Source organism: Dreissena polymorpha, chromosome 1, assembly GCF_020536995.1.
Source record: "Dreissena polymorpha isolate Duluth1 chromosome 1, UMN_Dpol_1.0, whole genome shotgun sequence".
Lineage (NCBI taxonomy): Eukaryota > Metazoa > Mollusca > Bivalvia > Myida > Dreissenidae > Dreissena > Dreissena polymorpha.
The window spans coordinates 70,597,258-70,610,843 of record NC_068355.1 but is presented as its reverse complement, the minus strand read 5'-3'; the positions used below and the strand labels follow the sequence as shown (position 1 = coordinate 70,610,843).

General features: G+C 36.1%; 1 protein-coding gene and 1 long non-coding RNA gene across 3 annotated transcripts in view; one reads left to right on the top strand and one right to left on the bottom strand.

Annotated features, from left to right (window-relative positions):
- Nucleotides 1–3,661: 3,661 nt before the first annotated feature.
- On the bottom strand, nucleotides 3,662–8,600 carry LOC127834424 (uncharacterized). The gene is made up of 2 exons (XR_008027934.1): nucleotides 8,405–8,600; nucleotides 3,662–4,084 (listed from the first exon to the last, which is right to left on the bottom strand). It is a non-coding gene; the product is annotated as an uncharacterized LOC127834424 (long non-coding RNA).
- A 2,245-nt stretch (nucleotides 8,601–10,845) lies between these two features.
- The window catches only part of LOC127834310 (ATP-dependent RNA helicase DDX55-like), a 174,128-nt gene continuing 171,387 nt past the window's right edge, over nucleotides 10,846–13,586 (top strand). For both annotated transcript variants that reach the window (XM_052360068.1, XM_052360060.1), the window contains exon 1: nucleotides 10,846–11,289. In XM_052360068.1, coding sequence (XP_052216028.1) covers nucleotides 10,887–11,289 — 403 coding nt within the window. In that variant the 5' untranslated portion in view covers nucleotides 10,846–10,886. The remainder of the gene's footprint in view (nucleotides 11,290–13,586) is intronic.

Below are 13,586 nucleotides of genomic sequence, written 5' to 3'. Positions count from 1 at the left end.
GAGTCATGATCAATGTATCTATGAATTTCATGATCCTAGGCATAAGCGTTCTTGAGTTATCATCCGGAAACCATTTTACTGCTTTGGGTCACCGTGACCTTGACCTTTGACCTAGTGACCTCAAAATCAATAGGGGTCATCTGCGAGTCATGATCAATGTATATATGAGGTTTCATGATCCTAGGCATAAGTGTTCTTGAGTTATCATCCGGGAACCATTATACTATTTCGGGTCATCGTGACCTTGACCTTTGACCTAGTGACCTGAAAATCAATAGGAGTCATCTGCTAGTCATGATCAATGTACCTATGAAGTTTCATGATCCTTGGCATAAGCGCTCTTGAGTTATCATCCGGAAACCATCTGCGGACGGACGGACCGACATGAGCAAAACAATATACCCCCCTCTTCTTCGAAAGGGGGGGGGGGCATAATGAGAAAACTGCCCCCCTCCCAGCAGCCATGTTATTCAACTGACCGGAACCATTTTTGAACTCAACTCTCGTATCAAGGAAACAAATGTTCTGAGCAAGTTTCATGAAAATTGGGCCAAAAATGTGACTTCTACTGTGTTCACATGTTTTCACTATATACATATACAGAAAAATGCCCCGCCCACTGGCGGCCATGTTTTTCCACTGATCTCGACCATTTTCGAACTCTTCCGAGACATCAATTGAACCAATGTTTTGACCAACTTTCATGATGATTGGGCAAAAATTGTGACTTCTAGAGTGTTTACAAGGTTTCTCTATAGCCAAATAAGAAAAACTGCCCCGCCCACTGGCGGCCATGTTTTTTGACGGATCGGAACCACTTTTGAACTCAACCAAGATAAAATTAAGACGAACATTTTGACAAAGTTACATGAAGATTGGCCATGAAATGTGACTTCTACAGTGTTTACAAGGTTTTTCTTTTTTTGACCTAGTGACCTAGTTTTTGACCCGGCCCAACCCAGTTTCGAACTCGGCCGAGATTTTATTGGGACAAAGCTTCTGACCAAGTTTCATGAAGATGGGACACGAAATGTGGCCTCTAGAGTGTTTACGAGCAAATGTTAACGGTCGGACGGACGGACAAAGACCGGTCACAAAAGTTCACCTGAGCAATCAGGGTATCGAAGATTCCCCCCCCCCCTTGGAAAATAAAATTGTGTTCACAATTTAATTTTTCATGTTATGTTTAATGTCTCATACACACATATGACTCGCTGGATGCCAAACCTTAATAAGTTAATGCAGTTAAAATGTATTTAGTTTAAAGCAATCCTTTTCACGTCCCATAAATATATTTGGTCTGCCTTTGTTCAGAATGGAAATGTTTGTGCTATCTGAATCTCGAAAAAATAATGTTATCATAATGGTGTATTGAAGAAAATGGCAAATAGTTGCAACGTTTGAAAAAAGGTAATAATAATATTCAAAAAAGAGAATAATTCACTTCATATTGTTCGCCAGCCGCTTTTCAATGGTGTCAGCGTTTTAATTAAAATCACTTGTGATTACTGAACACGTGTAAACATATATTAGACGGTGTCTCTCGCGTGCCAGAACTTTACGACTACCTTCAAGATCGACATAATTATTTAGAAAAATAAATACATTTCTCTTCCTACACAACACAGTGTTAATGTTTCAAAACCGGTAACAGTAGATTTAAATCCCCACTCAAAACAGACACTGAAAGCAGAATACAAGCATTGTATTGTTATAAAAAGAGCACCGCCTTGCGGGTGCAGACCGCTCATCTATTTTCTTTTTAAAGGTGAAGGGACTCTCATTTTCAATCGCAAAGGAAGGAGGGGTGGAGTGAAGAGGGGTGTATAGTGTGGGGGTGTGGAATTTATTACATTATCTTCCCAAAAATGCGGAAAAAAAAACGAAAAAAAAAAAAAAAATAATCGGGGGGGGGGGGGGAGTGGGGGGGGGATTCTTGGGTGCGATGGTTGGACGGTATTTCAAACATAAAATAATAAAAATTAATATTTGTGTTTTTTAACCGTTTAAAAAAAAAATTGCGGGGGGGGGGGTGGGGTGGGGGGGGGGTGTAGTGTGAGGGTGTGGTGGTCATTTGTGAGATGATCTTAAAAAAAAAAAATTAGGGGGGGGAGGAGGGGGGGGGGAGGGCACGGGGGATGGTTCGGGTGGAGTCTATTGTGGTATGTCAGGTAAGAGTAGTTTTGTCAAAGTATCAATCAAATCTAATCATAAGTAAAGAAGTTATGGCAATTTTAGCAAAATTTAATAATTTGACCTTGAGAGTCAAGGTCATTCAAAGGTCAAGGTAAAATTCAACTTGCCAGGTACAGTAACCTCATGATAGCATGAAAGTATTTGAAGTTTGAAAGCAATAGCCTTGATACTTAAGTAAAGTGGATCGAAACACAAAATTTAACCATATATTCAAAGTTACTAAGTCAAAAAAGGGCCATAATTCCGTAAAAATGACAACCAGAGTTATGCAACTTGTCCTTTTACTGTACCCTTATGATAGTTTGCGAGTGTTCCAAGAATGAAAGCAATATCTATGATACTTTAGGGGTAAAGTGTACCAAAGCACAAAACTTCACCAAATTTTCAATTTTCTAAGTATAAAGGGCCCATAATTCCGTCCAAATGCCAGTCAGAGTTACATAACTTTGCGTGCACAGTCAACTTATGATAGTTAATAAGTGTTGCAAGTATGAAAGCAATAGCTTTGATACTGTAGGAATAAAGTGGACCTAAACACAAACTTAACCAAATTTTCAATTTTCTAAGTATAAAAAGGGCACATAATTCTGTCAAAATGCCAGTCAGAGTTACATTACTTTGCCTGCACAGTCCCCTTATGATAGTTAGTAAGTGTTGCAAGTATGAAAGCAATAGCTTTGATACTTAAGGAATAAAATGGACCTAAACACAAAACTTAACCAAAATTTTCAATTTTCTAAGTATAAAAAGGGCACATAATTCTGTCAAAATGCATGCCAGAGTTATCTAACTTTGCCTGCCCAGTACCCTCATGATAGTGAGTAAGTGTACCAAGTTTGAATGCAATAGCATTGATACTTTCTGAGAAAAGTGGACCTAAACGCAAAACTTAACCAAAATTTTCAATTTTCTAAGTATAAAAAGGGCACATAATTCTGTCAAAATGCACGCCAGAGTTATCTTACTTTGCCTGCCCAGTCCCCTCATGATAGAAAGTAAGTGTACCAAGTTTGAATGCAATAGCATTGATACTTTCTGAGAAAAGTGGACCTAAACGCAAAACTTAACCGGACGCCGACGCCAACGCCGACGCCGACGCCAAGGTGATGACAATAGCTCTTTTTTTTTTTCAAAAAATAGATGAGCTAAAAATATATACACTCTTGTATACTCTTGATACAGGTGCGTATACATCAACCTCTTAAAACGACAGTGCATAAGAAACTTCGAGGATGTTCTGTTTCGAGGAATAAAAAAAAATCTGAAAAACAATGATATAATTGTACATTAAATTTCCTTTTTTTGTAAGGTAAAATACCTTATAAGTGCTTCTATTGAAACGTCTTAACAGGGCATCATTGTATACCCGCGATGGTGATGTCTGATTTTAGAAAGAAAAACAAAGCGTTCGCTTGTGAAGTTATCAAAATCACACGCCAATCGTATTAAGAAAAAATCCCACCCATTATATAACAGTCTTCATTGGTAAAACACATAAATAACAACATGTTTGAAATATTACGTTTTCGCGGAGAAAACAGTTTATCTGCTACGCTTCCGCAATCTCATCTGACGCATCCCGATGCCGAACTTCCGGTCTGTTGCCCATCTGATCTGCGCAAAATATGATGTCTCTGAATTCTTTTTTGCAAAGGACGCACGGTGCTGCGAAACAGACGCAATACCACATGCAGCACACCCCGAACATCCGGTAAATGCCTTTGTCCCAGGGATAGTACCATCGGGGATCGGGGCCCGTTCCCCAACCGTGCAGACAACAACAGTATTCGCGCGCATGCGTGTCACTATCAACGTAGGATATTTGGTCTGCCTCGGTCGTTTTCGAGTTCGGCTGCGTTTCCACTACACTCATGGCATGACCTGTGGTCTATAAAAATAGACGAAAAACAATGTTAATTTTCTTTTTTTGCAATTCTAAAAAATAAAGCAATACGTCAATCAGCAAATTTTTAGAGCTATGTTATATCAATAAATATATTATATGTGTATTTCGGCAACAAACGGTCTTTGTAAGTCGTTGTAAAAGTGCGCGGCAATAAAACGATGATCTAGAGTTAAAGGGACCAACTATTCGCAGATTTTGGCATTTATTGACAAACTTCAGACATCTTTTTTTAAATGGTGTTCTTGTCTTTTTATTGAATCAATTAATTGATAAAGGAAAACATTGAAACTTAATTGCTTCAATAAAAAGACAAGATTACAATTAAAAAAAAAATTAATTCTCATCAGGGCTCGAACCACTGCCCATAGAAGTAAAAGCCTAACAATTTTACCACTCGACTATCCGTGTTCTTATTGGTGTGATGTATTTTATACGTTATATATATAAGCAATCCTTATAATGTCACACAACATAACGATAACAACAGAACTACCCAAAGTATGCAATCGTTTGTAACGCCAAATCATTTTCAGGTTTTCAAATCATCAAACGATGCGCATAATGGTTATTTTTCGAGCATAGTTCATGTTCCGTATGTCTATTTCCTCGCAATTATAACTTCACCGAACATTTGCTTTTCTTGTTTTGTTACTATTCATTTAACTGATAACTGATACGATCGCATCATTTTCATTTAATCTGAAAGGAACAATTCGTTGTTGTTGTGTTGTTGTTATATTTACCGACTTCGTTACATACGCATATTATTACATGCGCGCTGGATTTTTGAGCACACGTTCTGGAGTTTTTAATTCTTATAAATAATATTAAAATAATTTCAAATAATATGCAAAATAATTTGCAGATAAATATCAAAATACTGTTAGTTGACCCCGCTTTTTGCTGCCCAAAATCGCAAGGTTAATGTTTGCCGTCACAAAGTTTTTCGATGTTTCAGCACTGAAAAAAAGCTCGACAGTCTTCTGCAAGAAACAAGACAATAATTTATCTGTTAAAATTATTTAAAGTAGTGTACCACATAAATAAATACATTGAAACAGTATGTTATCCCAAAATCAAATACGACGAGATTCACGTTAAAAAAAAAACAAAAATCACATAATTATTGGAATGATGGCATATATGAAACAAGTGGAACTACGATAATTTAATCCAAATCTCGTTCCCATCCACGTTTTAAGGGAATTGCTAATCGAGTTGGGCATTTTTCAAATGTCATGAGATAATATTTCTTACAAATCTTTAATGTTTTGAATAGACTTAACGAATTTTTATAGTAAGAAAAAATTTCGTATTCGAACACGTGTTTTCTTGAACCGTAAGCGGTTGCGCTACCGCTGCGTCACGCAAACTTTTACCTTACGAAGCGAAACATATTTAAAGCAGAGCAGGAATCACGCCCATGCAGAGACAGTTATTTTCGCCGTTTAATATCCTTCATTGCTTTTGTTGATTTTTTTACCATTTCCAGCCATATCAGTAAAAAGTGATAAGCGTTTATTTCGCATTAAAATACGCTCGACTTTAATCCTCCTATTTTTTTCGCGAAAATTTGCTGTAATAAGATCAACCCGCTAAGAAATTTCGCAGCGAGTAAAGTCGAGATATAGAGCGAATATTAATACGAAATAAATGCTATAAATTTCCTTGCAGATATGGCTGGAAAATAGCGGCATATGAAAAGGGTATAGAACGGCGAAAAACCTGGCTCGCTATAGACGTCGCCATCTTGACTATCACGTGATTACACCCTCTGTATATTTAGTCAACGTCAAAAGCTTTTGCCACTAAAAGAATTGTTTTACGAAAGCTATTTGTTTTATTTTCCAAGAACGTTTTTTTTTCACTCAAAAATAATCCTATAATTTAAATAAATATGGGTCTAGAAAAATTCGCAAAAGAAACTTTTCGAATAAATTGTAAGAAATAGAAAATTCAATGTTAATTATCTTATTTATTTCTTCAGCCAACAGCCTACTACATCCGGGCTTTTTTACCACATTTTTACACTTAATCTTTCCGATTTGTGGTTATTAAGTCCATTGTCAAGCCAATGAACAAAAGCTTAGTAAAGAAAAACTATACAATGTAACATAACAAATATTAAATCCATGACCCTTTGTGCTTTTTGAGACGAATGTGTTTATGTTATTTACTATGTATACGTCTGTATAAATAGTTTAAACCATGGAGAGTAGAAAAGTTTGACACCAGAGCCAGGTTTTGAACAAAATTTGCGGAGAAATGCTCTCAGATGTTACATAAAAATAACAAACCTGTTATTGGCCTTGCGGTATCATAAAAGAAGGCTTTTAAATTGTTACTTCTCTACTTTTTTAGGAAAACAAGTCACCCTGGGATCATTCCTGTGAAGTTTCGTTAAAATGTGCCATAAGTTGAGGATAAGAAGTTGTTGGAAGAAATGCTCATGCACTGACGGACGTTTATGGTTGCATAGAGGTTACATTCACTCCTGTTTTTTTAAATTGCACTCCTCTGTTTTCTTTCTCGTGGCCTCGGCTTAGAACTCGAGGCCACGACCTACTAACTTTTAGTACCTACCTACTCCTCGTGGCAACGAGTTAAAAGTCGAGGCTTCGAGATAAAAAAAGAGGAGTGAAATTAAAACAAGAGCTGTCACCATAGGATGACATGTGCCTCCGAAAAACGCTTTGATAGAAGTTATGAGCATTCTTTGAAACCTAAACGCAGATTTCAAAACCTAAACGCGGACCCTAACTTCAAGGTCAAATGTGTCAAAATTTTAGTGCGTATGGAAAGGCCTTGTCAATATACACATCCATACCAAGTACAAAGGTTACATCAGAAAGGACAAAGCAGTTATGAGCATTTTTCGAAACCAAAACGCAGATTTCGAAACCTAAACGCGGACCCAAAGTTCAAGGTCAAGGTCAAAGGTGTCAAAATTTGAGTGCGTATGGAAAGGCCTTGTCAATACATGTATACACATGCAAACCAAGTATGAAGGTTACATCTGAAGTGACAGAACAGTTATGGGCATTTTTCGAAACCTAAACGCATTAAAGTGTGACGGAAAGACAGATGGACAGTGCGGTCACTATATGCCCTCCTCCGGGGGCATAAAAAAGAGGAGTGATTGCCACCTCCATGCCACCGTAGACGTTGGACATTACAGCATCCGAATAATTCACCTTTAACACTATATTCTCATGTGCGATTAAAATTCACCGCTTACAATTTTTTGCTTATCATGTTGTAAATTTAATCATTATTTCACATTTGCTTAAAGTGATATTATGGGCAGCTAACAGTTTAAAGGTGTCAATCGCAACCGTTGTTTATTTTTGGTGTTTTCACTTCATATACACTTATATTAAATTTTGTTAATGCAGCATAAACATACTAAAACAATATCCTGGAAAGAGAAAAATAATGCATTTCAATAACAATCGTACTTTCGTTTTGACAACTGACGACAGCAATAATTCGATTAACGATGTGAATCTAAATTAAGTTTTAGTGCAGATTCGCTCATACGACACAGAGACGCTAGTATGTAGTATATATATATATATATATATATATATATATATATATATATATATATATATATATATATATATATATATATATATATATATATATATATATATTCACACATATGACCAGTTACGGGGTCTCTGATTTAGACATAGGTCATGGGGTTCCCACTTTAAACACGTGTATCTCCATACCCTTTTTTATCCGATATTAACACGAATTAAGGATTATAAGGGTACCTTATATATTGTTATTTATGAACACGCCATTTATTTAACGTCTTATACAAGGAATATATATAGCGAACTTATTTGCGAGGTATATACAATTTCAATTTCAGACGTGATTGTGGTTTTCGATTTAAGACCTTATTGTGAGATTTGATTGCATTACCTCCCCTACACCCCCCTCATAGTAATTAAAGGAGCCTAGATTGCGGGGTTGTATATAGACCCCGTTTTTTTTATTGACCTCGTAAGTACAGTCTGAAAACTACAGAGACCGCGTAACTGGCACTATGTATTGGTATATATATATATATATATATATAGATAATTGGTCAGAAGCCATATTTTAACTAACTCTTTTGACCTGTTAATTCTTTTCAGCTCAATTCAACAGTCAAAATTCACTTTAACCTTGTGTTAACTCTTATGTGTAAACGACTCAATCCGCTACAAACACAGGCATCACTACCCGATAACTACTGACGCGTGACGAACTTTTTTTATCAGTCACAAGTATGTTGAAGGACCATACCTGTAATCCTATCCTTGTTTCATTTACAATAAATTCCCTTTCAATACTAAATCAGTTCGAAAACATCTACTTTATTTAGATTTCACCATTTGTATGTGTAGAGTAAAATAAATGCACTACAATAAAACACGTACACGTACTTAATTCCATGTGTTATTATTAACAACCATATGCATACTGGCGTGTAAGATATCGTCTGTTGTCAAAATACGATCATGATGTTTATGACAATGATCATGTATGTGTAAGTGTACCTGGTGTACGGTAATTTACATCGTATCGTACTATTGGGGTATTGATTATCGACAAGGAACGCCTGTTGTAGGTAGGATTACAATAATTCCGATTCCTGTATGGTCCCATTTTAAAACTGCCAACTTTCAAAGCGTTTTTATTAAGATAAGATTTATTTTGAGTCGGCAAGACATATACAGACAACATAAGCCATTTAAGCGTTTGAACCGACTATATAAACAAGTGTATTAATGTTACAAATATAAAACAGCAAAATATGGAATAAAATATAGCAATATTAATTTAAGTTAATAGATATGTTACTAGCATGCTGAAAAATATTTTTAACAAGCATAGTGTTATATTCACATATCATATAAAATGTTTTGCAGGAAACCGCTGATATGGATCTTTGCGTAGATCTAAAAACTGAGTGAGAAGAATAGAAACACAAAATGTGTGACCGCTAACAAAATATGTAAAAGCGCATAAGTCCTATTAATCAACTTATGCTAGCCTGATGCAGATGGACCAGTCCTCTTCCAGTGATTGCGATCAAAAAAGATACCTTTTTGCAACTTCTAAGAAATTAAAATTCGCAAAATCGCAAGCACGATAGGGTAATATAGTTTTTTCAAGTGCGATTTTTATTATAAAAGCACTGTATGTGTAATTCCAAAAACGCATCGCATATGTTTAACGTTCAACTTTATCATATTTCGGCGATTTAGTAGTGAACACCTATTCATGCCCTGCAGGCCCGTACCCAGGTCATGGGCCCAGGGGCCCGGGCCCCCCCAGCTGGCTGTCGAACTATGATTTTTTTTAAATAATCGGCCCACTGCAATTTTTTCTCTCGTGCAAGGGCCCACAGTATACTTTCCCTCAAAATAAAAGAGCAGCTATGTTTTATTGTCCCTGATAAACAAGGGGATTAACGCTCGCCAAGCGAGATAAGCCTCTAGGCAATGTTTTCTTATCGCCTTGTACACACATCCCCGATCAGTCCCCCATTGGGATCATGAATGCTTCATCTATCGATGGTTGATGTAACATGTATTTTGATACGTGCAGCGAATGGAAGCAACTGCTACAGGAGTTCGTAGACTATGGTCTGATAATTGCCGTCGCAAGTTTTTGTTCTTCTTTCAGAAGGCCCTAGATGTATTTTTCCCTTCTAAAAGTTTTTTTTAACCTTTTATTGGGAATTTTTAGGTCCCAATATATACTTTTTGCATTGAGAATAGGGCCCTGAATTTGAACCGGAACAAAAACACTGACAAAGGTATTACAACTGAGTATTTATAATTTTTGAAAGGAAATCACTGAAAAAAACTACGATGAGATAGTTAACATGTTTGTTTAAAAGAAAAACAGATTCATAAATTTGCCGAGCAACAGATAAGAATTTGGCAGAATTCAGTATTTAAAATAATTGAGTACCGAGAATTGAGTAATATCAACCTATTAATGGCTCATTGGCAAAAAAATGAAAATTGAAACAACAAATCGATCTCATTATAAAAGTTAACCTGATCCAGTGTAGAAAAATATTGTATTATTAAATTATCTCTTTCCCTGAATTTGTTTGAAAACAGTAAAATATGTTAAATTGATTATTGTAGACTTTCATTATTTCCCCCAAAAATAAGGCGTTTCGCGCATTTTTTTCCTCAAAAATGACAAGGTCTTTCCCAAAAAATCAGATAAAAAAAACCTGTGACGTTATTGATTTGTGAAAAAAATGGTGGAAGCAATACGAGAGTTGATGTGGATAATTGTCAGTTTAAACCTGTAAGTTTCGGAAATCTAAAGCTTTTAATATTGTTGTGAATTCACACCAATGTTTTAAGTTTAAGACTTCCAAAATGTGCTGATTCACTTGTTATATTCCATTAATTCATATCACAAAATACGTTTTTTATAAGCATTAAAATTTACCTTGCAAAGTGCCAAATTAAAAAAGTATATATATAGGGAGGGGGGGACACCTCCCAAACCCTCCCCGGTTTGGCCCCCCTCCCCCCAGTAAAAAAATCCTGGGTACGGCCCTGGCCCTACCACTATCTCCAATGATAAAACCAGAACAATAGTTTAAAGTGTTTAACATGCCATCGAGTAAACAATGATATATTTTTTTAGAGAGTACAGCCTACATTACTCGATTATTTAGTAGGCTGTAACCTATAACGCACGAAGACGCTTATATCACTTTCCCAAGCGTCTTTGTGATGTAAAAGTAAACAACATGGATGGAAGGACGAAGAACATGAATGACTGGAAAGAAATAGCACATGTCATCACGGAACCTTCCGAAAACGTATTAGAAGAGCTCAAATTTATCAAACCCACACCAGTTCAAGCAGCATGTATTCCGCTTCTCTTGAATTACAAAGATGTCGCAGCAGAGGCTGTAACGGGAAGTGGAAAAACTATCGCGTTTCTAATCCCAGTTTTTGAGCTTCTCATTAAACGCGAGTCACCATGGAAAACGAACGAAATCGGAGCAGTCATCGTGAGTCCGACAAGAGAGCTTGCACAGCAGATATTCGCTGTAACTCAAGTGTTTCTTAAGCATTTTTCTACATTGACAGCATCTCTTTATATTGGTGGAAAATTATCAAAAAAGGATTGTCATGATTTAGGATTTGGTAAGCTTTTTTAACCTTTAGTAACATAATGATAAGGTCACTTCTAACAGCCTTGCTTTAGGGATAGCCCTTTAGCAACTTGGTTGTGGTAACCACTGTAATTGGTAGTCCATATTAATGTACTCCCAGAGCCTTTGTCAAATTGAAAATATTTTGCTCTGGCGGCTCTGGAAGGAATTAGGGATGATACAGACGGGTGCTGGACGTTTCGTGCCACTACCAGTTCGTGCAACTGATATTTGTGTAGGAGGGCATTGGACATTTCGTCCCACTGATAATATATAGGCGGCTAGGTGTGAATAATACCGTATAGAAGGTGTGAATCATAACAGGAAACTTTCGCACCTTTGATTGTTTCATCTGTTCAATGGTAAAACAAGATTGTTTTACTTCATGATTGTTTAAGAGTCAATTCACATGCTTAATATAATACATTAACAAAAATTACACAAAACATTTTCAATACATTGACATTAACCATATCAGAACAGGGGGTTTTTTTACTAAGAAAGTGACGCCGATATTCGGCGTCTTCCCCTACCAGAATTTTTCCCCTCAAAATACAATTTCCCCACCAAAAATATCATTTTTCACCGAAATATAATATTTTCTCTCAAAGAAATGTTTATTTTTCATTTGAGCATTTGACAATTATCCAATTTGCACCATGTACAACGATCTTTCTCTCTCTCCAGACAAACACAAAAAATCTGGGAATCCCAGTTATTCTAAATATAGCTCTTAAATTATGTCATGTAAACTGGGAAACTAATCGTAATAATCATGTGACTATTTTACTGGATACCGGTCTTGCGCGAGAAGGGTGTTTCATCAATGAATTACCGGAAACCAGTCGAATTTTCATCCGGGCTATGTGCAAGCCAAGATATAAACGTGAAAACAGAAAAAAATGTCTCACAATTGGCGTTCTTACACAGATAAAATAAAACATTCGGACTCGGAAGATACTGAACGCATCGAGGCATTTTTTCAGTAAAGAATCATCGAAAACCGTTATAACCCAGCAGGATTCTGAGGTAATCAACATCGAACATTGTGAAAGTGAAAGTAGACAATCGGCAGCTGCCGCTCCTTTCCCTTCTAATACGGTAGCAGATCAAGATCGTCAACCCATTCATCATGAAATTGAAATCACAAAATTGACATCGTCCCCCGGCCCCAGTACAGAAATATAGTTGAAAACATTTCCCATAATTAGATCTACACCTGCAACTTAATTAAGGACTTTGACTTAAATACGTGTTAAATGTGTTTAAGAACAAAAAGGACAGAGACAAGCCTCTTTTGATGAGTGATAGACATTGAAATGAACAGTTTTTATTTTTTCCCTTAAAATGTCTCTTTCGCACTCTTTTTTCCCCTTTCACCCAGCGTCCAGCGTCTTCCCCTTTCTCTAAAAAAACCCCCTGCAGAAATTAATGCATACATACATTTTACCAATATCTAGATTTATTACATAAATATATTGAAACATTTGCAATAATTGACATTAAAGGGGCCTTTTTCACAGATTTTGGCATGTTTAAAAGTTTGTCATTAAATGCTTTATATTGATAAATTTAAACATTGGATATAAAAAGCTTCAGTAAAAAATCAAGAATAAAATGAAAAATATAAAAAAGGTAACCCTCAGCAGGGCTCGAACCACCGACCCCTGGATTCCTGGAGTAAAAAGTCTGCCACTTAAACCACTCGGCCATCCTTCCGGATACAATGCCAGATGTATTTTATACTTTATATAAGCAATCATCGTAGATTCACAAAATATAACGTCAACAACAGAACTCTCCAAATTATTAATTCGTTTCGCGTTGCAATGCTTTGTTATTTTCGGGTTATTAAATCGTCAAAAGATGCATATAATAGTATTACTGTTTCCTAACAAATAGCATAACTAAAACGAAAATTAGCGAATCTGAAACAACTTTTTTCAATTTTGTCAATTTACCCAAACGTGAAAAGGCCCCTTTAACAATATCAGAAGTGAATGTATACATACATTTTAAAATGTTTTAATACACATTTACAAAAGTACACAAATATATAAACAAAAATACAACAGCATACTATCCTATCCTATACATACACAAATCAGATATACAATGGCGCAACAGAAGAACGAGCACGTAAAACCCTAGGTCGGGACGCCCTGCTCGACCGTTGATTCTGCGATGCCACCCTGGAAAAAAGAAATATGTTGTGAACTATGATATATATTAGATTTTATATAATAATATTTAAATTATAACTATCAATTAAAAATATGATATATTAGT